The sequence below is a fragment of the Cricetulus griseus genome, chromosome X (assembly GCF_003668045.3).
Source record: "Cricetulus griseus strain 17A/GY chromosome X, alternate assembly CriGri-PICRH-1.0, whole genome shotgun sequence".
Lineage (NCBI taxonomy): Eukaryota > Metazoa > Chordata > Mammalia > Rodentia > Cricetidae > Cricetulus > Cricetulus griseus.
In genome coordinates this window covers 107,313,173-107,338,884 of record NC_048604.1, presented here as the reverse complement: position 1 = coordinate 107,338,884, position 25,712 = coordinate 107,313,173, and the positions used below count along the sequence as shown (strand labels likewise).

Below are 25,712 nucleotides of genomic sequence, written 5' to 3'. Positions count from 1 at the left end.
CGGTACTTGAGTGACTGAAGCAGGAGAATTAGCAATTTGAGGCAAACTTGGCCTACATAGCAAGACTCTGTTTCAAACAAACAAAACCAAACTTACAGAGTAGAGAATCGTCATTGCTCTTCTACAAAGAACCAAACTGAGGCTCATGGGATATACCCAGATAAATGGTTACATTGAAGTCTACTAGGCTCCACAGTGTAGGCTCTTGGACTACCTGGGGAGTAGAAGAGGCTTGCCCGAGGCCATACATTATCAGCCTTATAGTCAGGACTACAATTTCTGTTCTCAATGCCTGTCAGGCCTAGAGGGAGGTCTGGGCCAGAGGTGACGCAGCTGCAGGAACTGGAGAGTTGTCCAAGAAAAGTGAACAAAGCAGAGCTTGAGGTGAGAGCTTGAGTACCCAGTCACAGGAGATGGGCAGAGAGAGAGGAGGCCTCAGAGGTCCCACAGATGCCAGGTTTGTAGTGGTTCAGAGGCCGTCTCTCTTCCTAGCAGCCTTGGCTTTCTTCAGATGCGCCAGTTGTCCTGGTGGGGAGGCAGGAAGGTTGGCCTGTGGCCTGTCAGCTCCTATTTCTTCTAGATCACTGACCACCCTGGCCCTCCCCAGGAGCCTTCTGCTCAGAACAGCCAGGAGCCTGGGCTCTGGGGCCGTGAAAGGCTAGGATGCTCTGAGTTGGACCTGTGATCCTTTTTTAGGAATGCGCCCATCTTTCAGACTCCCCAAATTTTGTTTTCTCTGGTGCTACCATGTAGAGAGTAGAGAGTGCTGTGGGTAGGCAGGCGCCAGACACCCACTTGTGCCCTGATGTATTAACTTTGCTGAGATTGTGTGCCTCTCCAGGTTTCGGTTGTTGGACCTGTAGAATCAGGCTGCACAGTCTTCCTGGAGGAACAACCTCTGGATTATGAATGATGTGTGTACGGTTGTTCCTCTCTCTCTCTCTCTCTCTCTCTCTCTCTCTCTCTCTCTCTCTCTCTCTCTCTCTCTCTGAGATTACTGTAGTCATAAAGAATATTATTCAGGGCCACATCCGCATATCTGAAACTGAGTGACTTGAATTTTACTTGATGTGACTGTCTAGGACAGTCTACATACATCTGTAAATGTGCTGAACCAAAGATGTTTGTGAAAGGCCTCTGCAAAAAGGTTTTCTGTATGTACAAAGTAGTAATAGAACTAAGGTTACAGATTGCAGATTTTGGAATAGCCAAATTAAGTCCTAATCTTGGGGTTCTGCCACTACTACCAAGCTTTGTATCTCAATTTTCTACAGAGGGTATTCAAATAGGCCTTGTGATCCAAACTTTTTAGGATGGGACAAGTTACTTGTAGGGATAGTAGCAGAGGAGATGCACATAGGGGGCCCAGCCTGAAGTTTAGCCCTGAGGAATAAGCAAGCTCTCTAAACTGCTTCCTCTTGTGCGGAATTCCCAGCCCTTGCAGAGCAAGGAAGGAGCAAAGTTTCCAATTGCAGCCTGGCCTGGAGCCCAGCTGGCCTGGCTCCTCCTCCTTGGCTCCTCCTTCTAGGGAAGGGCTGAGGAAGAGGAGGTGGGAATAGTGACCGGGCACTGGCAGAGAGTAGGGAGGGGGGGCTGCCCCTGGGACAGGGCCAGACTCATGGAACCGCCCTGGAGGAGCAGCAGGTAGGAACCTGGGCCACTTAGCCTGATCCCCTTCCCTTCCTGCTCAGGTCTAGCCCCATTGCCTGGCCTGATGATTCAGCTGCCTTCTGGCTTCCTGGTTTCTGGCTCCCTTTTTGTACTGAAGGCCTTTGGTTTAGGAGAGGGGGCCAACTTGAGTGGGTGAGTCTGTGGGCATCTGAAAGCCAGCTCGGTAAGGACCTTGGAGCCCCAAGCAGTACAGTCCATGACCTGAGAGAGGTGACCTCCGTGACTGCCCTGGCGCTAGCCTAGCACACCCGACAGCCTGCATGCTCCAGCCACTGACATTCTGATGCCAACATTCCAGCAGCCTGAGGGTGTCTGCGGCTCAGAGGCAGTGACTGGCACATAGAGGGTTCTTGAGAAACGGCCACGCTGATGATGATGATGGCCATTTAGAGCTTCAGATAAGAATTCTCATGTGCAAAGATTCTCTGAAAAGATGTGGGCATCTTCTGACTTGTACTACATTAGTGAATGGGTGGCTGGGCTGGACTGCAGCCCCATTTCTAACTTTTACTTGGGCTCTTGAATGGCCAATACTGACCATCTACGTTTAGACTTGTGGAGACAGGGGCTGGCTGACTTGGAGGGGCAGACTCCACTTTCAGCTTGTCCTGACTGTGGCCACTTGGTATGACCCCCCAGCAACCACACTGTTGGACAGGACAGGGACAAGGCCCTTAGCCCCCCTACTTACTGTCCCTCCTCTTCCCTCTTGCCATTTCCTGGACTTTAATCACATCAAGCAGGTGCCAGAGGTGCCTTTAGACTGTGCACTGGAGGTGGGGGTGGGGTGCAGCAGAGGGGTGGAGTGTGGGCCCAACCTTGGGATGTGTGGGGGACAGTAACACCTTGGAAGCAAAAGACTCCTTGGAACCACCCTGTCCTCTACCTTGCCTTCCCTTCCGCCCCCCAAGCTCTGAGTCCTATCCTGTCACCAAGACCACTGCGTTCCTGCCAGCCTTCTCTGCCCTCAGCCCGTTCTGCTCTGGCATTCTCTGGCTCTCCCTGTCTTCTCTCTGTGTCTTTTGTCTAGCCCTTCCTCTTTCTCCTTTTCTGTCTCTTTCGGTTTCTCTCTGTCTCTCCCTCTGCTCCTTCAGTGCTCCACCCTACCCTAATTTACCCCAGGCCACTCTTTGGGGTCCCCTCCCCTCCTTTCGTAGGAGGGGTTTTCTCTAAGGGGAGCCCTTGCACTTCCCACACATCTTTTCCTTCTCTTTCATCCCCTTCTGCTTTCCTTCCTACCTTCCCCTGTGGTGTCTGCTGTGAGGAGGGCTCCTTTTCCCTTCCCTGCTGTGGTGTCCCACCGTCTCTCAGTGACCCAGGTCCCCACGGAGTCACCTGGAACACAGGAGGCCCAAGCCTGGCTCTTGTCTCTACTGCCCCCTGTTGTCATTGTGTTCTTTGTGGTTGAGTGCTGTCCTCTCTTTCTTGACTTTGTGGTTTTTTCTTTTTCCTTCCTTCCTTCCTTCCTTCCTTCCTTCCTTCCTTCCTTCCTTCCTCCCTTTCTTCCTTCCCCCTTCCTCCCTCCCCTGTCCTTCCATGCCTCCTTCCCTCCTTTTCTCCTTCCCTTTCTTTCCTCTTCCCTTCCTCCCTTCACTCTTATTTCCTCTCTCCCTCCTTTCCTGTATTCCCCTCTCCCATCATATCTTCCTTTCCTCCCTCCTACCTCCCTCCCTTTCCTCTCTCCTCTTCCTTTCCTCTGAGCCTTCCTTTTCCCCATCCCCCACCTACTCTCCCCCCTTGTCCCCACTGCCCTCCTGCCTCTCCCTCCTTCCCTGTCTCTTTCTCTGTCTCTCTTTCCCTGTCTCTTGCTGTCTCTCAGGTCCACAGCGTCTCATACTCTACACCAGTATTGCTGTCCTACTCAGGTCCTTGACTCCATGAAGCTTACCCCCTCAGGCAGGCTGGCAGAGAGCAGGTAAGAGCTAGACCTAACCCTCCCCCCAATCCTTTCCCCTTCCAAACCAATATGCACCATCATTGCCAGATACCTCCACCCCTGCCCTGTGTCCCTTAGTCCCCTGAATGACTGTGGAGTGAGTGGTTGTCTGAATGTCTGACGAGAGGATCTTGGGAGATCAGGTCTGGAGACTAAAGAGGACCTTTGGAATCTATTTGTACTTTATTCTTTTTTTTTTAAGAAATACATCCCAAGAGGCCCGTCTCCTTAGCTGGGAGTGGTTGGTCTTGGGATATGTGGCATTTTGAGTAGACCGTGGAAGGATGTTTAGGCAGAGAGAAGGATCTGCCTACATTTTTGGAGAACAGCATTATTTCCAAGTTAATCAGAAATCCTGTTTTGTATTTCTGATTAGAATTCGACAAAAGGAAGTATTAACAGCCACATTTTTAAAAAGAGAGGTCCATTCCCTATGGAGGGATAATCTCTCATCCTAGATACATGGGGTCCTGCCCCAAATGATGTGACAGACTTCGATGATCCCCATGGGAGGCCTCACTCTCCATGAGGATTGGATGAGGGGGGTGGGAAGATGGTGGGGGAAATGGGAGGATGGGAGGGAGAGAGAACTGGGATTGGTATATAAAATAAGACTGTTTGATTTAAATAAAATTAATTTTAAAGAAACGAAGGCCTAAGCAATGTGGTGTCTTACACCTTGGTCTCAATATTCAGGAGGCAGAGGCAGGCACATCTCTGTCAGTTCAAAGCCAGTCTGGTGCACACAGTGAGTTCAAGGCTAGCTGGGACTACACAGTTAGATCCCACCTCAACAAACACACACCTCGCATCTAAAAGGGAGTAACAATGGAATTTATAGACTATTTATAATAAATTAATTTGGGAGACAATTACATTTCACAGCCTATGAGGTGTGTCCATAAGGGCTTTAGAAGAATATTGTTTCCAGTGCTTTTATTTATTTATTTATTTATTTATTTATTTATTTAGTCAGTTAGTTAATTTTTTTTGGTGCTGGAAATTGAAGTTAGGGCTTCATAAGTGCTAGGCAAACACTATTGCTGAGCTATAGACCCAGCTGTCCTAGTGCTTTCATTAGAGAGCAAGGCAGGTTAAATGACATGAACTAATCATTCCACGTAAGAAGCTAGAAAAAGAACCAGAAGAGGAAAACAGAATATACTAATTACTGTAGATGAACCTGGAAATCAGTGAAACAGAAAACAAAAGTTTTGATCACCTGGCAGATATGACTGGGGAAAAGGCAAAAAAAAGTAAGCAAAATAAGATTTTTAAAAGAGATTTATCATAAATTCTGATAAAATTTTTTAAACAGTTGTAAGAAAATGGTGTGGTGTGTGTGTGTGTGTGTGTGTGTGTGTGTGTGTGTGTGTGTGTGTATTTATACCAAGAAACATGAAAATGTAATTTAATTGGGTGATTTTCTAGGAACATGTAAATTACTGAAATTACCTATAAAAGGGAAAAACAACCCTGAATAGAATGGAAAAGAAGAATAAAATGAAAAAAGTGGTCAGTTTTTTCTCTTGAGAAATAATACCATGTTTCTGGAGGTCCTGAAAGTTCCATCAAATCTGACAAGGTCAGAAATGTAGGATAACCATCTTCCCAGCTCATGTTGTAAGGCTGGGTAACTGGCTGTTAGTGGTACACCCGCAGTCCCCTATACTCAAGAGGCTGAAGCAAGAATGTTGCCTTAGTGTAGAAGTTTGAAGTCAGCCTGGGCAATGTAGAGAGACCCTTTCTCAAAAACAAAGCAGAACAGGGCTGGAGATAAAGCTAAATGGAAAAACACAAAGCTCTGAAACTTTATCTACCCACCCCACAATTATATGTTTATTTATTTGTTATCTATTAGTACTGGGAATTCTATTCTGGGATTTGTGAATGTTAGACTGGGCTATGTCTCCAGCCCAGTTTTCCTTTATCTTACTAAGTTACTTAGGTGGTGCTAGAAATCACTGTGTCGTCCAGGCTGCCCTCAGTCTTGTGTTTCTACTGCCTCTCATGAGTTCTGGGGTTTCAGCCTTATGCCCCTGATGTAACAAATGTTGTAATGGAATATTATTAAATAAAAAAGAATATTATTAAATAGAATCCATTAGAGAATTAAAAGTATATCTTTCTTGCCTTGGTGCCATAGGTTTGTAATGCCAGCACTTGGAATGGAAGGTAGAAGCCAGAAGATGAAGGGCTCAAGGTCAGATTTTGCTACATAGCAAGTTTGAACCCACTCTAGGCTACGTGAACCCTTTAGAGACAGAGAATATCTTAACAAATGAAGGCTTCCTGGGAGGCAGGGATTATTTTACATTAGGAGCCCTGGGGGCTGGAGAGATTGCTCAGTGGTTAAGAACACTGACTGCTCCTCCAGAGGATATGAGTTCAATTGCCCATACCCACTTGCAACTCATAAATTTCTGTAACCCCACTTACAAGAGATGCAATGAATGCCCTCTTCTGGCCTCTGCAGGCACTAGGCATACACTTGGCTCACAGACATTCATGCAAACAAAACACCCATATGCATTAAAAATAATAATAATAATAATAATAATAATAATAATAATAATAAACAACGTTAGGAACTTTGCTATTTTAATTTGTTGCAGTATTTCTCTTTTATAGGAAAGATCATTTAATTACTCTAATTCTGGAAAATGTTTGGATATTTTCCACTACATTCTCTTGCTACAATGGAATAATTTGTTGCACAGCAAAAGATAGCTAATACATTAATCTAGGAATTAGTGAAAGCTTCCTTAGCTTGGTAAGGTTTGTTTTTATCAGAAATCAGAGACAATCATCAAATGTAAAAATGAAGCACTTAATACATTCTATTCAAGAACAAAGTAAGAATGATTGCTTTCACTATTATTTAATTAATAATTTTTGGAAAATTTAAAGATTGGTATTTCTTTTATTGAATTTGTTGTTTGACAATTTCATACATATGTATATTTCATTCCAATTATAAACAGTGGAACTTAAAAAGAGATGAGTATCGTAAATATTAGAATGACTCATAATTAGTATTATCTGAAGATGATATGATTGTCTAATTAGTCAAAGAGAATAAAATGAAAATTTCTTTCAACTACTAAGTGTGATAGGTACATACAGGGCAAATATGTACCCAAAACATTAGCATCTCCAAATACCAGTAGTATCTAACTAAAAGATGTAATAGAAAAATATACTTTTCACAGTAATAAAAAGTCTACAAACTCCCTAAAAATTTACATGATATAGGAAATATTTTTGGAGAAGGCTATACATTTTTTATTGAAGGCTGTAAAACTTGACTACATCGAGGGTTATCTTCTATTCAAGGAGGAAATGGTTCAATATGGTGAACAATGATCTTTTCCCCGAATTTGATCAAAATGTTCAATGCACTTGTCATAAAAAGTTCAATGATCTTTTCTGTGCTATTGAGCAATTGCATTTTAAAGTTCATTAATTAAGAAATCTTTGAAAAGAGGAATAATATAGAAGATTTACCTGTTAGATGTACCTAAATCGTACTGTAAGAGTGTGTTAATGGATTGGAAAGATGGCTCAATAAATAGTTAAGAGCACTGCTTGCTCTTGCAGAGGGCCTGGGTTCCCAGCACCCCCCATTGTGGCTCACAACCATCCATAACTCCAGTTCTAGGAGATCTAATACCTCCTCCAACCTCCATAGGCACCAAGCATACAAAAATTTTAAAAGACTCCAGTAATTACAAATATTATATCTTAACAGAAATAAAGCAATATAGAATAGAACAAAGTAGGGAGTTCAGATGCAAATCCACATGTTGAAATGGGAAATTAGATTGTGATGAAAAAGACATTTCAGACCAGTAAAGCATATGAAAATATAGTTGTAGAATTTCCAGAAGAAAGTCTGAAGTATTTGAATTATAAGATACAGGAGGCCTTGCAAAGTGAGACTTTCAAACCTAGAAGCAAAGCTGGGTGCAGTGAGTGGTGGCACATTCCCTTAATCCCAGCACTTGGGAGGCAGAGGCCGGCGGATCTCTGTGAGTTCCAGGCCAGCCTGGTCTATAGAGTGAGTTCCAGGACAGCCAGGGCTACATAGTGAAACCCTATCTAGAAACAAAACAAAATAAAATCTAGAAGTCAAGCCAGCTATGATGGTGCATGGCAGTAGTCCCAGATACTCTGGAAGCTGAAGCAGAAGGATTAATTACTTGAAGTCAAGAGTTCAAGGATAGCAGGAGCAACATAGTGAGATCCCAGATCTCTTCTCAAGCAATGATAAAACCCAGAAGCCGTAAAATAGAGTAGTATTTTTCTTCATTAACATTTAAAACTGTGTGGAGAAAGAAATTGTATACAAAGTTAAAACATAAGTAACAGCAGTAGAAAGTTTACTACATAGATATCAGGTAAGATGTTGCTATCTCTCTAAATTTAGATTGTGTCCTGGAAGTCAGTAAGAAAAATGGAGAATTATGTTGGACATGGTAGGTTCTGAAAGCTGAGATAAGAGGAACTCTATGGGTTTGAGACCCACCTGTGCTACATAGTGAGTTCCAGGACAGCCTACACTATACAGTGAGATCCTGCCTCAAATAAAGTCAATTAAAATGTTTAAATAACACCATTTGATGATTCAACAATGAAAAAATTATCTAATAACTGTGAATAGGCACTTATCTTACTACTTGTTAATAAACTGTAGCTGAAACCATAACAAAGCACCATTTTTAAATATAAAAATTGTAAAAGATCAGAAGGATTGTGGCAAAACAGAACCTCTTATATACATTGATTGGAGTACAGGTTAATACAGGTTTTTGTTTGTTTGCTTTTATAGGGCCACTTTGTCAGTTGCTAGGAGAATTTCTCTTTTTCTTTTTGGATTTATGAGACAGGTTCTTGCTATTAGCACCAGCTGGCCTGAAACTTTTGATTCTCCTGCTTCAGCTGCCTGAGTGCTGACATCACAGGCTTGTGATGCTGGACATCATGAGTGTGAGAATCGTGAATGTGCACATTCTTCCAAGCTGAGAACCATGCCTCGGAACAAGATTTTTCTGAGGATTTACTAACAGAGATGGCCAAGCTTAATCAGGCAGAAACCTTTTCTAAAACACCCAATCCAAATTGCAAACATAAAATCTGCTGTGCAACTCCTTGTTAAATACCCCTGTAGAATATCACTCCTTTAAAAAAAATCATTCATTTTAATTTTAGCTCTTTGTGTGTGTGTGTGTGCATGTGCATGTGTTGTGTGTGTGCACATGTGAGTGCAGTTGTCTTTGTTGTTTGTTTGTTTGTTTGTTTGTTTGTTTGTTTTGAGACAGAGTCTCACTATATAGCTCTGGCTGTCCTGGAACTCACTACGTAGACCAGGCTGCTTGCAGGTATCTTTAGAGGCCAGAGGCATTAGATGGAGATCTAAGAGGTTATGAGCTTCTCACGTGGGTGCTAGGAGTCGAACTCAGGTCCTTTGCAAGAGCATGCTCTTATGGATGAGGAGTCTCTCCAGCCTCGAATACTAGTCTTGACCAAGTCTTCGAATTTTTTTATTAATTTGTTTATGTGCATGGGTGTTTTGTTTGCATGTATGTCTGAACACCACATATATGTGTAGTACCCATAGAGGCCAGAAAAGGGTATCAGATGCTTTGGAACTAGGGTTATAGATGATATATGTTCTGGGAATCAAGCCTAGGTCCTCTGGAAGAGCAACCAATGCACTCAATCATTAAACCATCTCTCTAGCCATTTGACTACCTCTTATTTAAAGGGTTATATAATGTATGCTTCTCTTAAATAAAGACAGGATTTATGAATAACCTTTACCTTTAGCTAGTCTATATACTTGTTAAAGCAATGGAAATAACTTTTATCTACACTTTAAATATATATTTTGGGGACTGGAGAGATGAGTCAGTGGTTAAATGCACGTGCTGCTCTTTTGGAATGGAGTGTGTCTGGTCCTACTTTCAGGGAGGTCTAGTCTTGCAGGGAGAAAAGAAGCATAGTGTACTTTGGAATGGGACTGAATTGGGCTGAGCTGACTGCCAGGATAGAGGCAATATAACTCCATCTGGCATCTAGGGAAGGCTTCCTATAGGAGGTGACATTTTTAATGAGTTGAAAAAAATAACTTTAATCCTCCTCCTTTATGAAGAATGGCCATGTCTTCTTTTTCACTCTTCCAGACATGGTGACCTCATTGGGGAAAAACTAGTTGAGTCAGTTTAAGTTCGAGATTTTCCACTCTCCGTGATTTTGGGCAAGTCATTTAACTTCTGGGCCTCTCTTTCCTCAATCTAGTCATGAAGCTAATGCCTGCTTACCTCTCAAGGCTGCTTTTAGGATTGGAGGTGGCCATGTGAAACTGCAGGTAACTGTCAACTACAGAAGAGAAAAGGGTACTCAGATCTTGTTTTCCTACTGGCAAAGTTTGTAGCACAATACATGTGTGAAGATGGTTCTGAAGCAGAGACTGGCCCTGACCATAGCAGGCAGGATGTGGGGAAAGAGGAGGGTAAACATAGTCTATTAGGATAATGGAGGATGCATGATAAGGAGAGCGCCAAGTGCCTGGCCTTGGCATGACCTATATGGGAATTAGAATAAGAGGTGGTCTCGGAAAATAGAACCCAGGTCCAGAGCTTTGGCCCTAGTTCTTGTTCCTTTTCTTTTGCTGATGTTCCCTTTAACTTCACAGTCCAAAGTAGTAAGGCATGGTATACTGCTATTTGCCATGACAACCATGGCAGTCTCTGTCCAAACTCTGTCACTTGAACAACTTACTTCACACATCTTTCTTATCTGTTAAAAATAAAGGACAGAATACTACCAACAGCATCATGGATTTTATTGACTAAGGAGTGGATGATTCCATTCAAATGAATTCATTCAGAATTCATATCACTAAGTACCTGGAACAACTTGGGTAGGCACTTACATAGTGCTGCCTGTGGAAGGTAAATTGTTGTCCTCTGTGAATCCGCAGTTAGTTGCAGGGAAGATTGTGACAGAAAAGAACACAATAGGGTAGAGGGTAGAGAACAGGATCTCAGAGGAAAGACTCCAGCCCTGTCTGTGGCTGGCACAGGTGAACTCACCCTGAGTTCTGGGTCTTAAAGAATAAGTAAGAATTAGCCAGATGGGTGAAGTACTGAAGAACAGTCTAGGCAGAAGGAATAACATATGCAAAAGAACTGGATGTTTTTAGATAGAGCAAGAGAATGGAGTGTATAGGTTTCATGAGGCCCACGAACCTCCTGAAACTGGATCAAAATGCTACATGTGTATAGCTATGCACATAATTTTATGAGGAAGTTAGTTCATGGCTTTCATTAAATGCATAAAGGGATTTGTATCACCTCAGAAAGGTTGAGAACCCAAATTGTTGTTAACAAAGTGTCATGTGACAGAATCTGAAATGGGAGTATAATTTGATAAAATTTGTGTTTTAGAAGTGTCACATTACCAGTCAGTATGAAAAATTATTCTAGCTGGACAGGGTGGGACATACCTGTAATCTTAGCACTTGGTAGGTGGACGCAGGGCCATCAGGAAGCCATCTTAGGCTATATGAAGAGTTAAAATTCAGCCAGGGATAGAGAAAATCTTGTCTGCAAAAAGTGGATTGTGTACATGGAGGCCAGTGTAAGGTCTAACTTGGGATTGGCATAGCAACAGTAGAGTCAGGCAGAGCTAGTTACACTTAGTACATTTTGTGACTCTGGTGGGCACCATTCATTTAGAGGCATTTTATTTTCAAAGTTCAGAATCCAAATCCTTTGAGAGTTCTCAATAAGAGAGCTTCAGTTCAGCTGCTGAGTAATATAAACTGGTAGAGATAGTGAAGCCGAGGGATACGGGGGCAGCAATGAGTAGACATTAACAGAAAGCCAGAGACCAGTCCAGGCTAAAGGTACAAGAAACAAGAACCTCCATCAGTGCCCATCCATCATCCAAAGTCCCTGGTCTCAACATAATTACTAACTTCCAATCTATTCCGTATTCTTAGAGATCCCAATTAACACCAGAGACTCTTATTTTCCTGCGGATTAGAGAATGTGGAGGGGGAGAGAGCTATATTACTTCTAAGTTGTGAATCAAAGTTTCCCAAAGAAAGTAACATCTGAGCTAGTTACTTAAGATCCATAATGAGGCCGGGCGGTGGTGGTTCATGCCTTTAATCCCAGCACGCAGGAGGTAGAGGCAGGCAGATCTCTGTGAGTTTGAGGGATCTACAGAGCAAGCTCCAGGACAGGTTCCAAAGGTACAGATAAAAAACCAAAAAGATCAATCCATAATGAAGTCAAGAGCTAAAAGTAGATGATGGAGGATGCTCTGAGGGTTGGCACACAGTTTGGAGGTAAGAAAGAGCAAATAGAAATATTAAGAGGGGCCAGAGGTTAGACATGCCTCAAGCAGTTGTCTGCGGAGTATAGGCTTGTTATGTTTTTCAAGGGGGGAGCTTTGAGCAGTTGTTTGTTTGTTTGTTTGTTTGTTTGTTTTGTTTTTTGAGACAGGGTTTCTCTGTGTAGCTTTGGAGCCTATCCTGGCACTCGCTCTGGAGTCCAGGCTGGCCTCGAACTCACAGAGATCCGCCTGCCTCTGCCTCCTGAGTGCTGGGATTAAAGGCGTGCGCCACCAATGCCCGGCCCTGAGCAGTTCTTGAATAGGAAAGTATCATCAAATTAACATTTTAGAAGGAAGGGATATTTGGGAAGAAGCTGATACAGTCATCCAAGAGAAGAGAAACTAAGAAAGTGACAGTGAGCATAGAGCAGATGAGATGGACTGAGAAGTGATTAGGCAAATGAAAGGACCAGAGTCAGAGACTTAGTGCATAAGGAAAGATGGAGGAGGAGGTAGACATGATTGAAAATGTAGTTCACAGTAGGTTGGAGTCTTCAGGCTTGGCAATAGATTCATTTATTGCATGAATATTTACTAAAGCACAGTTCTGGGCATGAGAAATGGAGCAGATATCTGAACAAGACAGATATCTGCCTGCCCTGGTGGATCTTACTGTAGATAAGACAAACAATAAACAACAGGATGTGTGTGGTGAAGATGTACCTTTTGAGGAGTTCAGTCTATAATGGTTAATTGCTCGTCAGAGACTTGAAGGAAGTCAGGCAGCACAAATTTAGGAGATGATGCTCCAAGCAGAAGGTGCATGTGTTTAAAATGCAGTAGGAAGGACAATGTGATTTGAGAAAGGTTGAATGAGGGACAAAGGATTAGAAGATAAGGTGCCACGTGCAGAATGTTAGCACTATTTAGGGAGTAGAATGAGCAAGTCTTAGAGACTGACTTGAGAGGAAGCAGGAAGAATCAAGCATGTATGTCCAATCTGCGATCTTTGGGCCACATTTAGTCAAATAATAGCTATGAATTTGGTCTAACACAAACCTTAAACTTACTTAAAAACATGGTGATACCTTTTTCATTTTTTTCTTGTAATGTGACTGCATGATTTTTAAGTATAAACTGTGTAGATGTCATCATGTTAAAATGTCAAAAGGTTGGACTTGCCTGACAGGGTAACTCCAAGGTGTGTTTTGACTAGGTGTATGGCATTAGCTTTCACTGATTCGGGAAATACAAGAGGCAAGGCTTACACTGATAAGGTCGTGGGAGAGGTCCCTCCAACATCCAAGGACTGTACGGGTTGTCCTGTTGGAGTTGGCCCACAAGCACTAGGCTTGATGGGCTTAGACCCAGCAGAAAGATCTGTGCTAGATAGAACTGCACCCGAAGTTATGAAATGGAATGACATCACTGAAGGAGAATGAGATGAAGGAGAATATGAGAGAAAAACCGAGGAAGATGTACTAACCTGAAGAATGGGCCCAAGAAGGGGTGGAGGGGTGGGCCAGAGAAGGAAAACCAACTGTGAGTGGGCTCACCAAGGAAGGAAGTGGTGTTGGGAAGAGTGTTAGATCTTGTGGCCAGGAGGAGTTAGGTCCAGGGCAGAAGTGAATGTATTGCTTTAACCATCAGGAAGTCCTGGGCAACCTTCCTAAAAACATTTTCCATGCAGCGATAAGTGCAAGAGGCAGATTGCAGTGGGTTGAAGAACTCGTAGGAGGTACTGAAGTGGAGATGGCCAGTGTAGACAAATTTCTCAAGAAGCTTAGCTGTGAAGAAGAAAGAGGGACAGAGGGAGATGTGGAGGCAGGTAGAGGGTTTTGATTCCCAGATGGGAAAGACTTGAGCTTCTATAAATGGGGACAGGAAGGATGCAACAAAGAGGGAACAGCTAAGAAGATGGGAGATAGAAGGAATGGTTATTGTGCATGAGAGACCAAGGATAGACCCAAGAGCTTAGGTGGAAACTGGCCTTAAATAGTATAGGGGACCCTTCTATAGTTTGATGACAGTTGGGCAGGAGTGAGTATAACAATGTGGATACCATTGGCAATGGCAGCTGTAATAATGGTACCATGTGTTAGGCATCAAACCTCTCCTGTGGTAGATGCCTTAGCATTTGTGGATTCCTGTGATCCAAACCATACCCTGTGGGATAGATGTTTCCCCATTCTACAGATAAAGAAAGTCCCAGACTGGTGAAGAAACAAATCCCAGCCCAACAAGCTGGTGGGTGGTGGGGCTGGTATTGAAATGCAGGTCTGTTTGAGTTCATCTGTCCAGAGAAGCCAGCTGAGACCATATGATGAGGGAGCCGTCAATGCCAACTTGGAGTCTTAACTTTATCCAGCAGACAATGAGGAGCCGAGGTGAGCAAAAGAGATTGGTGCTGAAAGGTGAACTTTAGGGAGGCTATAAAAGAAAGAGAAAGGGGTTGTCAGAGGGAGAAACTACAAGAGCCTGTCCTTGGTAAGAGGGTAATAAAAACAGCGAGACTGGATTGTCATGTTTTCCTCATGACAACCTTAAGAATTGTGGCATTTTATCACATTGTTTAGATGAGGAATGGGGAACTAAGGATCAGGGCTTGAGAGATGGATCTTGTGATTTTGCTGATTCAGTGTGTATGTGGGACAGTGTGTCAGAGGGATCTCCAAGTTGGAGAAGGGTGTCTGCACGTATGTGTGTGTATTCATGCATGTGCTTGTCTGCCAGGTGGACCACAGTGCCTTCCCCTGCTTGCCATCTTTCCTTCTCATCTCTTCTTGATCCCTTTCTTTCCTGGATCCCATACTTCCTACATTCTCTGAACTGAGGAGTCTGGGAATGGGATGTTGCCATTTCCTTTGTTGTCCTCAGAAAACCCACCTTTTCACTTCTGAAGCATCCAATTCTCCTCCCAGTCCTAATGTCTATCCATACACTCCATGATACTGTAGCCCCACTCCCGTGGCTGCCATGTGCAGTCTGGCCCCTTAGAAATGAGATTTAGAAACAGTTAACACAATGCCCATTGCTCCTGTTTCCATTTCGTTTGTTTGCTAGGCATTTAATGTATGTTCTAGACCTTGCAACAGTCCTGGGAGTTGGCAGCATGAGCCCCTTTTTACAGCTGAGGTAACAACTCCCAAGAGGGACAATACAATGTCCAAGGGCGCATAATGTAGAAGCACATGCAGAGCCTGGGTTTAGACCCAGGTCTCTCTTCCCTCTCCCTTCCCTCCCCTTCCCTCCCCTTTCCTCTCCTCACCTCTCCTCTTCTCTCCTCTCCTCTCTTCCTTATCTTTCTTTCTTTCCTCTTCTTTTTTTTTGTGGTTCTAAGAGTATAACCCAGGGCCTTGCATGTGATAGGCAAGCGCCCTACCATTGGGCTACATCACTAACCCGTGAACCCAGGTCTTTTACTTCTAAGGCTGTGCACTTTCATGCTTGATTTCTAAGCATCATTCCTGGTTTTGCTGACCTTGAGTCTTAAAGAAATATAAATATCTGCCCTATAAGGACAGAATGGATTTCTAGCACAAAACCTGGAAGAACCGAGTCTGAGACCTGAAGCTCTAAGAACTCTGATTCAGATCCTGACTATATTTTATACCCAGTTGTGTGGCCTCAGTCAGTTTATCTAACTTCCCTGAGGTTAAGTTCATTTCTAAAATGCTGCTTCTGCAGAGTTGTTGCAGGGGTTAGATGAAATGATGCATACAAAGTTCTAGCAGAAAACACATTGCTATTATTTATAGGAAAGTGAATGGGCACCTATCAGAGTCAAACATTGTGTTTCTATACTATGAAGGTGACCCTAAGATTAAGGCTGGGTTGGGGAGGACTATCCACAAGGGGACCAGCCATAGGCTCCTTGGAGACTGAGTTGGATGTGGCACTGGATAATGTGTCACACTGGCTTCCCCCCCTATTTATACCCCCATCCTAGTCCAACTTCCCAGTTCTGGCCCTTCATGTATCTCCCCTTCTCTGCAAACTAATGTCTCTGCCTCTCTCTGTCACCCCTACCTGTGGCCTCTGCCCTGCCCTTCCTGGTCCCAGGGAAGAGGAGGAGGAGGAAACTGAGGAAGAGGAAGAGGAAGACGCTCACCAGTTCTGCTGTCCGGCCTCCGAATGCAGTAGTCCCTCCTCTCGGTAACTGAGAGGACAAGGGCCATTTTCTATGCAGAAGCAAAAGCCTTAACCAGCCCCCAGCCCCCTGCCTCTGTGGATCCCTCATGGGACCCTGTCCCCTGCTTCAGGAACCAGATGTGCAAGCATCATGCTCTTTCTTCCCCAACCTCCTTCTTGGAATTCCTCCCCACCCCTGCTGTCTCCCCTAGGCTCTAGTCTTGAATTAAAGAGCTGGAGTCCTAGATTTTACTAAAATGTGGGAGAAGCAGAGCTTGGAGCTTGAAGCTTGAGACCTGGACCCTCTTGCACCCATACCCCCACTTCCCAGGCACCCTGGAGGCTGTTACTACCGGAGAGGTCTCCAAATGACACCCCAAGGACCTACCTCTGTCCTCTGTGAGCACAAACAGAGATGCAGGGTGCCTAGGGCTCAGAGGACCAGACGGGAGCAGGAACTCAGCCTGCCTAGTTCCCCGTCACTCATTCCCTTGCTGTGGCTATAGCTGCCGTTTTCTTCACTGCTTGAAGGCCTCACCTCATACCCTCTCCCCAAGCCCCATCACTCCCATAGCGCTCTGTAAACATGATCAGGAGGACAAGGCCTTTCAGCATGTGTGTTGCTATGTATAAAGAAATTTCCATCAATAAAAGCTGGTCTCTTCTCTCTGTCTGATGTATGTTCCACCCCACCCCATCTCCCTGTCTGCATTCCCACCAGAACTTTGCCTTTTTTTTCCTATCCAGGGCTGGTAATGGGCTGGAAGACAGAGTAGGGTTTGATTTGTGACATTGTTAACACCTCAAAGTCATTCAATAAATAAATGTGTGAATGTCTCCCAGCATGAGCACACCTGTTACTGTCTTCAGTGCACTAGCCGGAGGCATCTTTGAAATGGCTAATCTTGGACATGGCCCTTGACTTCTGCCATACACATATTTTACTCATCTGGAAAATGGGAGGGTGGTTTGACCAGGGTCACCAGAGTTCTTCCAGCTCTGATGTTCTGAATCTGAGATGCTACCATTTGAAGAAGCTGTAATATGAGCTTTGAAAATATGATGATTTGGGGACATATTTCATGCAATTCTGTGATTTCTCTTTCTACAGTGTTATGATACTTGGATTCCCCAATCCTATGATTTTAGATTTCGTAATTCTACCATTTAAAATTGTGAGGATATGATTTTAATACTAGGATTCCTTGGTTCTAATGCTGTAACTTTAGGATCTCTGAGAGGAAGCCATTTCCACCAACATGACTGTAAATATTTCCTTAACCTGGCTGGGAGAGGAGATTCTTAAAAGCAGTGGTTTGCAGCCTGTGGATCACTTAAGACCATCGGAAAACACAGATCATTACAGTACAATTCATAACAGTAGCAAAATGACAGTTATGAAGTAGCAATGAAAATAATTGTATGGTTGGGGTCACCACAGCATGAAGAACTAACTGCATTAAAGGGTTGCAGCATTAGGGAGGTTGAGAACCACTGCTTTAAAGGGTGCTATGGAGAGAGAAGGTAGTGCCCTCTATGGATTTTTGCTCCCCCTTCCATCATGTGTTTATATTAGGAAATGGAAAGGTGGGTGGGGAATGGTTGGCCCTAGGAGGCTTCCTGGAGGAAGAAGGGTAAAACTTGGGTCTCAAGTATTGGGAAATATTTGATTAGGTGGCAAGAGGTGGGAAGACATTACAGGGAATAGAATAGGGACCATACGAAAAAAAATACCCACTGGGGTGCTCCAGGGTCAAGTTGGGGATGGTGAGTAATTACTGTGTTCAAATGTCTCTCCAGGGTGTGTGAGTCTAGGTGACCTGTGACTGGGAGAAGGAGATCATCTATGCTTTATAGATGGAAATGGAAGTGGGCAGTGGTTACCTGCATAAAGGAAAGGGGCAAGTCAAGGACAGATGGTCATCCTGGCAACTGTAAGAACCGTAACTCCTATTCAGGCAACTGAAGTGGCTGGATCAAGTAGGGTCTATGCTGTGGAAAGGGAGCAGGCTTATTTCCATTATGAGAAAAATATCCCTCCATGTGTCTGTGCATCTATGTGTACGTGTGTGTGTGTGTGTGTGTGTGTGTGTGTGTGTCTGCACAGGTCTCATAGTAGCAAGAAACTGTGTGAGCTGTTGTATATCTAAGGAAATGTGGTTATGTGAGACAGAGTGAGGAATTCTGAGAATATGAGGTTTCTGTGTGAGGTTCTGGCTTTCTGTACCTGGAAATCTCTAAGTATGTGCCTAGTGAGTGTAATCACAAGGGTGAGATATGGTTGACTTTTAAACATGGGACTGTGGCTCTTAGGGTACCAATTATCAGGCAGGTGGTTACACACATACAGACATATGTTACCTGCAGATTCAGGGAACAAGGTGGTTGAGCAACAGATGTATGCTAGGCTCTGATCTGGGCATGGTAGCTCCATAAAAGTGAATCATGTGAGGCGACCACTCTTGGAAAACAGATATGGGGTTCAAGAGTGGGCAGTGCATACTTCAAGAGAGATTCACATTAGCTGACGGTAAGGGCCACCAGAAGATGGGTGAGCACGAGACACGGAGGAGACAATACCTGATTCTTGTTGGGTTCTGGGAGGGTAAGAGTGAGTCATAACTGCCTTGGCTGGAAGAGCTGCCTGCTCAGGGTACACAAAATGAAGATGAGCTCATCTAGGCCAGTTAAGTCCAAAGGTAAAAGGAAGAAAAGACATTTTGGACAGGAAAAATAAAGCAAGTCTGTGAGTGAAAGCCCAGAGAGATGATGGATGAGCTTGCTATAGAGGAATTGCAAGTAGCCTATTGTTCCGTTTGGAACATACAGGGCAGAGTGAGAGGCAATAGGAAATGGGGTGGGATGGGGGTGTTAGGAATAAAGAATAATGGGTTGGGACCGGAAATGTTAGGAATAAGGCAGCGTGGGTTGGGACCGCAGGTGGCAGGTCCCTGGTTCCGCACTGGGACCACGAGGATCTCAGTCCTGGGGCGGGTGATGGACAGCAGGCGGATGGGGAAACAGAGACCTGTAGACATGACTCATATTGAAAGTTTTATTGAGGGGGAGGTAAGAAAATAAAGAGACACAGAGATGTAGAGACAGAGAGAGAACAGAAGAGAAGAGGGAGACAGGAAAAGTCCTGTCTGCCCCATTGGAACAGTATAAAGAGTGTGAGTGGGTGGGGGTCTTCCTTTTAAAGGGGTCCTTTGCACCTGTATGCAAACTACATAGCCATGGAACCCTGGTCTGACCAGGTTACTGCCTGAGTCCATTCTGCCAAGTGACTGGGGCAGGCCAGCATAATGCCTGAATTCTTACAGGGGTTGGTGTGGATCTTTGTAACTCAAAGTACAACTTTTGCCTAGGAGATAGGGAAGTTTTCAAGAGAGTTACTTTCACGGCCTGGGCTTTACTTGGATCTGTTGGATTGGATGGTACTTAAAACTTGTTTGTAAAATTCACTCCAGCTCTGTGGATCTCATGAGTCATTGTTCTTAAATGCAGGAGCTTTTCCCATCTAACTTCAGGCTTTCCTACATCCTCGTTTACCACTCCACAAATATTTACCCAATGTCTAGTCCCTTGTGTGCCACTATGGGAAGAAATGGAGCAATGGATCATGCAAGGACCCCACAGTAGAAGGACACAGGAAGAACATGAGCTTTGTATGCAGAGTTATTTTCTGTGTGTGGGGGGGTGGGAGGGTAGGGATTGAACCCCAAAACCTGGAGATGCTAGGCAAATTCTCTGCCACTTAGCCATACTTACCAGCCTCATGTGTTCAGATATGCCTTCTTTTGAGTCTTGGCTCCACCACTACTTACAGGAAACGTTTTGCAACTGAGTTTATCTCTCTGTACCTCAGATTCCCATCTATGTTATATCTCCTTCAGGGAGAAAACCCAGACTTTTCACAGTTGCTAGGCCTAATGAAAAGAGTAAATAAGTTACAAAACTAGTATTTTTCTAGGGTTACACATGAGCAGATCCAGGATTACAACCCAGGTCTTTGGACTCCCAGAATCTGTTTTTCCATTGTTTACCTGGTCAGCCCTCAAGTTAGCAGTTAGCTATTCCAGGCTGAACTTGGGATTGGATTATCTGTGGCACTGAATTGGGCAGCGAAAACATCTTGCAGAAGAGCTAACAGGGGCAGTGGCTGCTGTTCCTTGGTATCCCCTGCCACTCTGTCAGCTCCAACCTCCTTGCCCAGTCCTTTCCCTCTAGAGTCTAAAGCCATTGGTTCCATCTTTGTATTCTCACCTCCTTGTTTTCTTGTATCTCACTTCCAGTCCCTTTCCTTTCCAACGTAAGTTGTCATGGGGATAGTTTCAGCAACCTTGCTTTCCTGTTGCCCTCATCTTATGGTATCCATAGCAACAGTCTCCATTCATTTCCATGGCAACTGCATTCTGATCCCATTCCCTGCTGAATTCCTGACTCTGGGCAGTACCAATAAAGAGAAGGAGGGAAAGAAGATCTCCCCACACTAAACAGGAGTATCATCTGGGAAGGGTCAGTGCCACGCCCTCTGTTATGGTCAGGCCATCCTCAAGTCCCTAGAAGGCATCCTATCCTGCTTCTCCCTATCTTACAGCCTTGGCTTACAAGATTCCCCTCCTCTCATCTCTCCTAGCTCCTCCCAGGCAAAGCACAGTCCACGAGCTTCCTCTCCTAGGAAGACTTCAAGACAGCAGGAGAGCCAGCACAGGCTTTGGGTCTGAATTCCCATCCTGCCAGTTAGTAGCTCTGTGACCTTTGTCATCCAGTTTCCTTCTTAAAGCTGTTTTCTTCCTCTGTAAAACAGGAATCCTAATTCTCCCCTTGTGTTTGCCATGCAGATTAAATAATGTGTGGAAAATGCCTGACACAGGGTAGGTGCATAGTTAAGTGCCAGTTTATTTTTATTCTGCTCAGCCACCCCCAAGCAGAAGGAATCTCTCTCCTTTACTCCCCCACCACTTCCTGTATTCCCCAGCCCTGATAACTTTCCACTTTGTTCTGTGGTTATTTGTGTAGCATGGCTTATTCTCCCCCTCTGCAAAGGATGCTCTCATTTCCCCCTAAAGAATAGTTCAGCAGGCAGTGTGTGTTTGTGTCTACATGTATTCATATCTACTTCCGTGTGGCTATGGATGTGTCTGTGATCTTCTTCTTCTTCTTCTTCTTCTTCTTCTTCTTCTTCTTCTTCTTCTTCTTCTTCTTCTTCTTCTTCTTCTTCTTCTTCTTCTTCTTCTTCCTCCTCCTCCTCCTCCTCCTCCTCCTCCTCTCTCTCTCTCTCTCTCTCTCTCTCTCTCTCTCTCTCTCTCTCTCTCTCTATCTGTGGGGGGGGGGGTTCCATGTGAGTGGCCTGTCACTAAAGTGTTTTAGTGTTTAGGGGCTCTGACTTTATGGGTTCCACACTTCCAGATTCTTCAGCAGTATCTATGATAGCAGGAGCAACCCTTCAAGCAATCTCCATTTCTCTGGCCAAGTTCTCCAATGGGGGGCTGTGCTGCCACCCTACAATTCCTGTAACTGTTCCCGTTGCAATCAAAATGGGGCAAGTTCTCAAGAGAGGAATTACCAAGGAGTAGAGAGCCTGAAGCAGCACAGGGCTGCAAGTAGGAGAGGCACTGAAATATCATTAGAGGGCAGTCTGATCTCTGAGTTTGCATCCTGGCATTCTTACTTAATAGCTACATATGACTGTGAGTTACAATTGTATTAACTACACCTTTCTGCACTATGAAGGGGGTCAACAGTGCCTGTTGCAGGGGGCAGAGATGACTGCAGAACCCTACAATAGCATGAAGGAGGGGCATGTATGTAAGGTAACCTGTGTGAAGGAGGCAAGCAGGTGTAGAAGGGCACACCTGAGCTAAATGTTGATATGTGAGCAGAAGATAGCCAGGTTTGGGTGTGGTATATGGCTCAGGCCAAAGTAAGGAAGTGAGAGGCTGTTCTATTGATGGTAAGTTAGGTTACATCCCTTCTGTGTTCATCTCAATCAGACCAAAAGCCAAAATCTTTATGATAGGCTCAGTGTCCTTTGTATTAGTTTGCTTTTTGTTGCTGTGATAAAACACAAACCATAAGCAACTTGAGGAGGAAAGGATTTATTTCATCTTACACTTCCTGGTAACAGTCCTTACTGAGAGAAGTCAGAGCAGGAATTCAGGGCAGAAACCTGGAGGCAGGAACTGAAGCAGAAACCATGCTGCTTACTGGCTTGCTGTCTATGGCTTGCTCTGCCTGCTTTCTTACATACCCCAGGACCCCCTGCCTAGGATGGCACCATCCACAGTGGGCTGGGCCCTCCCACATCAATCATTAACCAAGAAAAAGCCCACACATATGTCCACAATCCAATCTGATGGAGGCAAATCTTCTGAAGCTCCCTGTTCCCAGGTGACTCCCTTGTGTTGAATTGACAAAAACTAACTAGTACAACTCTCGCTGCCTGTCTCATGTTATCTCTCATTACTCTCTTGTTCACTATGTTCTGGTTATACTGTCTTTTTTTATTGATCCTTAAATATGTAGACATGTTGTGCTGACTACTCTCTTGCCTCAGACAGCTATACAGCTCACTCCCTCATTTCCATCAGGGTTCTGTTTCTATGTCATCCCCCCTACCCTGGGCTTTCCTGGACACCACATCTAAAATAACAACACATTTGGCTGGGTTTATGGCTCAGTGGTAAAGTGCTTGCTGAGCCTGCATAATTCTTTAAGTTCTAGCCCTAGTCTGTCTTTGTCTCTGTCTCTCTCTTCCTCTTTCACATGCGTGTGCGTGCACGTGCACACACACACACTTGATTAAAACAGCATCTTTTTACTCTGCTTTATTTTCCATCTTAACACTTAGCACTACTTAAAACATTTGCTTCTTTCTTTCTTTCTTTCCTTTCTTTCCTTTCTTTCTTTTCTTCTCTCTTCTTTCTTTCTTTCCTTTCTTCTGTGTCTGTTTTCTTCACTATAATATCACCTTCCTGCGGGGCATTGGTGGCACACGCCTTTAATCCCAGCACTCGGGAGGCAGAGGCAGGCGGATCTCTGTGAGTTCAAGGCCAGCCTGGTCTACAAGAGCTAGTTCCAGGATAGGCTCCAAAACTACACAGAGAAACCCTGTCTCGAAAAAAAAAAAAAAAAAAAAAAAAAAAATCACCTTCCTGAAGAAATAATTTTGTGGCTTTGCTTTTTATTCTATTTCCGGTGCTTGACACACAGAAAGTGCTTGGTTATTGTTTGTTGAGTGAATTATAGGAAGCTGTGGCAGGATTTGATGAGAAAGCAAGATGGGCTAATTTGTATGTTTCAACGTTCTCACTATCTAAGGAAAGAGGAGAGATTTGCAAATAAGACTGGAGTTTGTGGTATAAATTTGGGTGAGAGTCTTATTAAAGCAACTGCCAAGAATATTCACTGACTCCCTCATGCCAGGAGCACCTACTCTGGTCTAGGCCCCGTGCCTTTGCCAGCCAGATAGGAGTTTACAAAATTCTCTTCCTATGCTGGGATACTGAGAGTTATGCGTTCTTTGCCAAAGCCAGTCTGTGCAAGAAAAGGGAGCTGTATGCAAAGGTCGGGGCTCTGTGCAAGATCAGTAGTAATTTCTAGCTAGTGGCCAGAAATTCAGGGGGCCTCTCAGTAGGGAGATAGGACTTGAATCTAAACAGAGCTAGCATGTGGGGGCATTTCTTAGATTGTACTATCAGAAATGATGGGGATGGCACTGACAGTGGAAGATAGTATATGAGCAGTTTGGGAGGTAAGGGGCTGAGGAACATTTGAGAAAAACAGAATCTGGGGCTGAGGTAATTTGATTAGGGGTTGCTTAATGATTGAGAGTGCGAACAGCTGGGCAGTGGTGGTGCACGCCTTTGATCCCTGCATTTGGGAGGCAGAGGCAGGTGGATCTCTTTGAGTTCCAGGCCAGCCTGATCTACAAAGAGTGTGAACTCTGAAGTCATGCTGCCTAGATTTGACTTCTGCCTCTATTGTTGGTAAATAAAGACAAATAACAACCATATAGGGTTGTTAGAACAACCAAGTTATAGAGTTTAGGTGAGAACAGTACCTAAACACAAGTGTTCTAGAAGGATCCATTGTCTGTTGAACCCTGGAGAGGCCTTCAATGCCAGAATGGTTGGAAATTGGACTAACTTGTAGGCAGTGAGAGCTGTGGATGTTTTGTGGGTAGAGGAGATGGTTGACCAAAGCTGGGTTTCAAATGAGTACTGGTAGTGGAGACGTTTAAGGAGGTTGGTGAGCAGGATCCTGAGAGAGACAAGAGGAGTGTCTTTGATAATGGGCTGGGTCTAACTTGTGGAGGGTGACATCAGGGGCTTCTGAGTTCTAAGAGGAAGAAGAATTTAGGGTGGAAAGCAGTCTTCAGTCTGGTGCTCACTAGTACTTGGGAGGGTGGAGGATGAACAGTGAGTGAGAGTTCCCATCAGGGCAGAGCCCAGCTCCACTGCCCGACCTCCAGCACAGAGGGCAGCTGTCCCTAGACAGCACAAGCTCTTGTGCTAGTAGGTAGCCCCTTCCACCCACCCAACTTGCCCTTGCCTTGTACCCTGGCTTCTGCCAATAGAGGCTGGGGAGAGGCCCTTTAATACTTTTACTAGCCAGGAGCTCCCACAGCCTATACTACTTCCCCCAGGTTAAAAAAAAAAGATCGTTCTTTTAGCCACACCCATTCTCCCACAACCTCCTCCACGCCTCAGCCTTCCTGGTTCTCCCCACCTCTGTGCTTCTCACCATGCCCTGAAGCTCTGCCGCCACCTGGGTTCCCTGGCAGCCTGGTTGCCATGGCACTGTGGGAGCAGGTCTGGAAGAACAACAGCTCTAGGTAACCCCAGCAGGCAAGACCTGGGACCCAGCTCCTGCCACCTTCCTGCTTGAGAACCCCCTGCCCTGCTCCCCCAGCTGAGCAGAGGAGGCCATGAGGAGAAAAAGGAAGCTTCCCCGCAGGGCAGCTCTTTACCTGTGAGGATGCTGAATGGGAGGCACTTCCCACTGTGGCCCAGCCTGTGCCTTCACCCTGCCCTCTCACCAGCAGCAGCAGCAGCACCAGCAGCAGCAGTAACAGCAGCAGTAACAGCAGCAGCAGCAGCAGCAGCAGCCTGGGAACCCTGGGAACTGGCCAGGCCTGGACTCCAGGCTGCTAAGGGCAGGGGCAGGGCACAGGGGCAGGTCTGGGTGGGGGAGGGGAGAACCTGGATGGGCAGGGTACAGGAATCATCAAACAAGGCTGGGAGGGGGCTATATGTCAAGCAAACTGGTCTGGGGTAGTTCTGGGGAAATCACTGCATGGGGGTATAAGAGGATAGAGCTGGGAGGGGAAGAGGTCAGGGACGGGACAACTAGGCTATCAGGGGAAGGTCTGATGTTGGAGCTGCTAGGGACAGGAGTGGGAGGATACTAGGGGTAGGGTTGTGACTGAATCAAATTATGAGGAGTGGTGTGTAGGACTGAGAACAGAACTGATAAAACACCCTTGAGGGAGCAGTGTCTCAGAACGGGAGTTATGGAGATGGGGCTCCAAAGGGAAGGAACTGAAAGGGAATGAAGATAAACAAGGGCACTTGAGGAAAGGAGCCGTGTAGGCAGTGAGGAGACAGATTGATGGGTCTCTTAA

General features: G+C 44.9%; 1 protein-coding gene across 5 annotated transcripts in view; it reads left to right on the top strand.

The window, feature by feature from the left end:
• Positions 1-25,712, top strand: part of LOC100762612 (IQ motif and Sec7 domain ArfGEF 2) — an 82,963-nt gene that overhangs the window by 32,078 nt on the left and 25,173 nt on the right. Inside the window, exons 1-2 of one of the 5 annotated variants that reach the window (XM_035449976.1) lie at positions 1,534-1,644; positions 3,491-3,586. The exons of 2 other annotated variants lie outside the window; for them this stretch is intronic. In XM_035449976.1, coding sequence (XP_035305867.1) covers positions 1,619-1,644; positions 3,491-3,586 — 122 coding nt within the window. In that variant the 5' untranslated portion in view covers positions 1,534-1,618. Of the gene's footprint in view, positions 1-1,533; positions 1,645-3,490; positions 3,587-17,884; positions 18,019-25,712 lie in introns of those variants that run through there. 2 more of the 5 variants (XM_035449977.1, XM_035449978.1) reach the window with 2 other exon arrangements.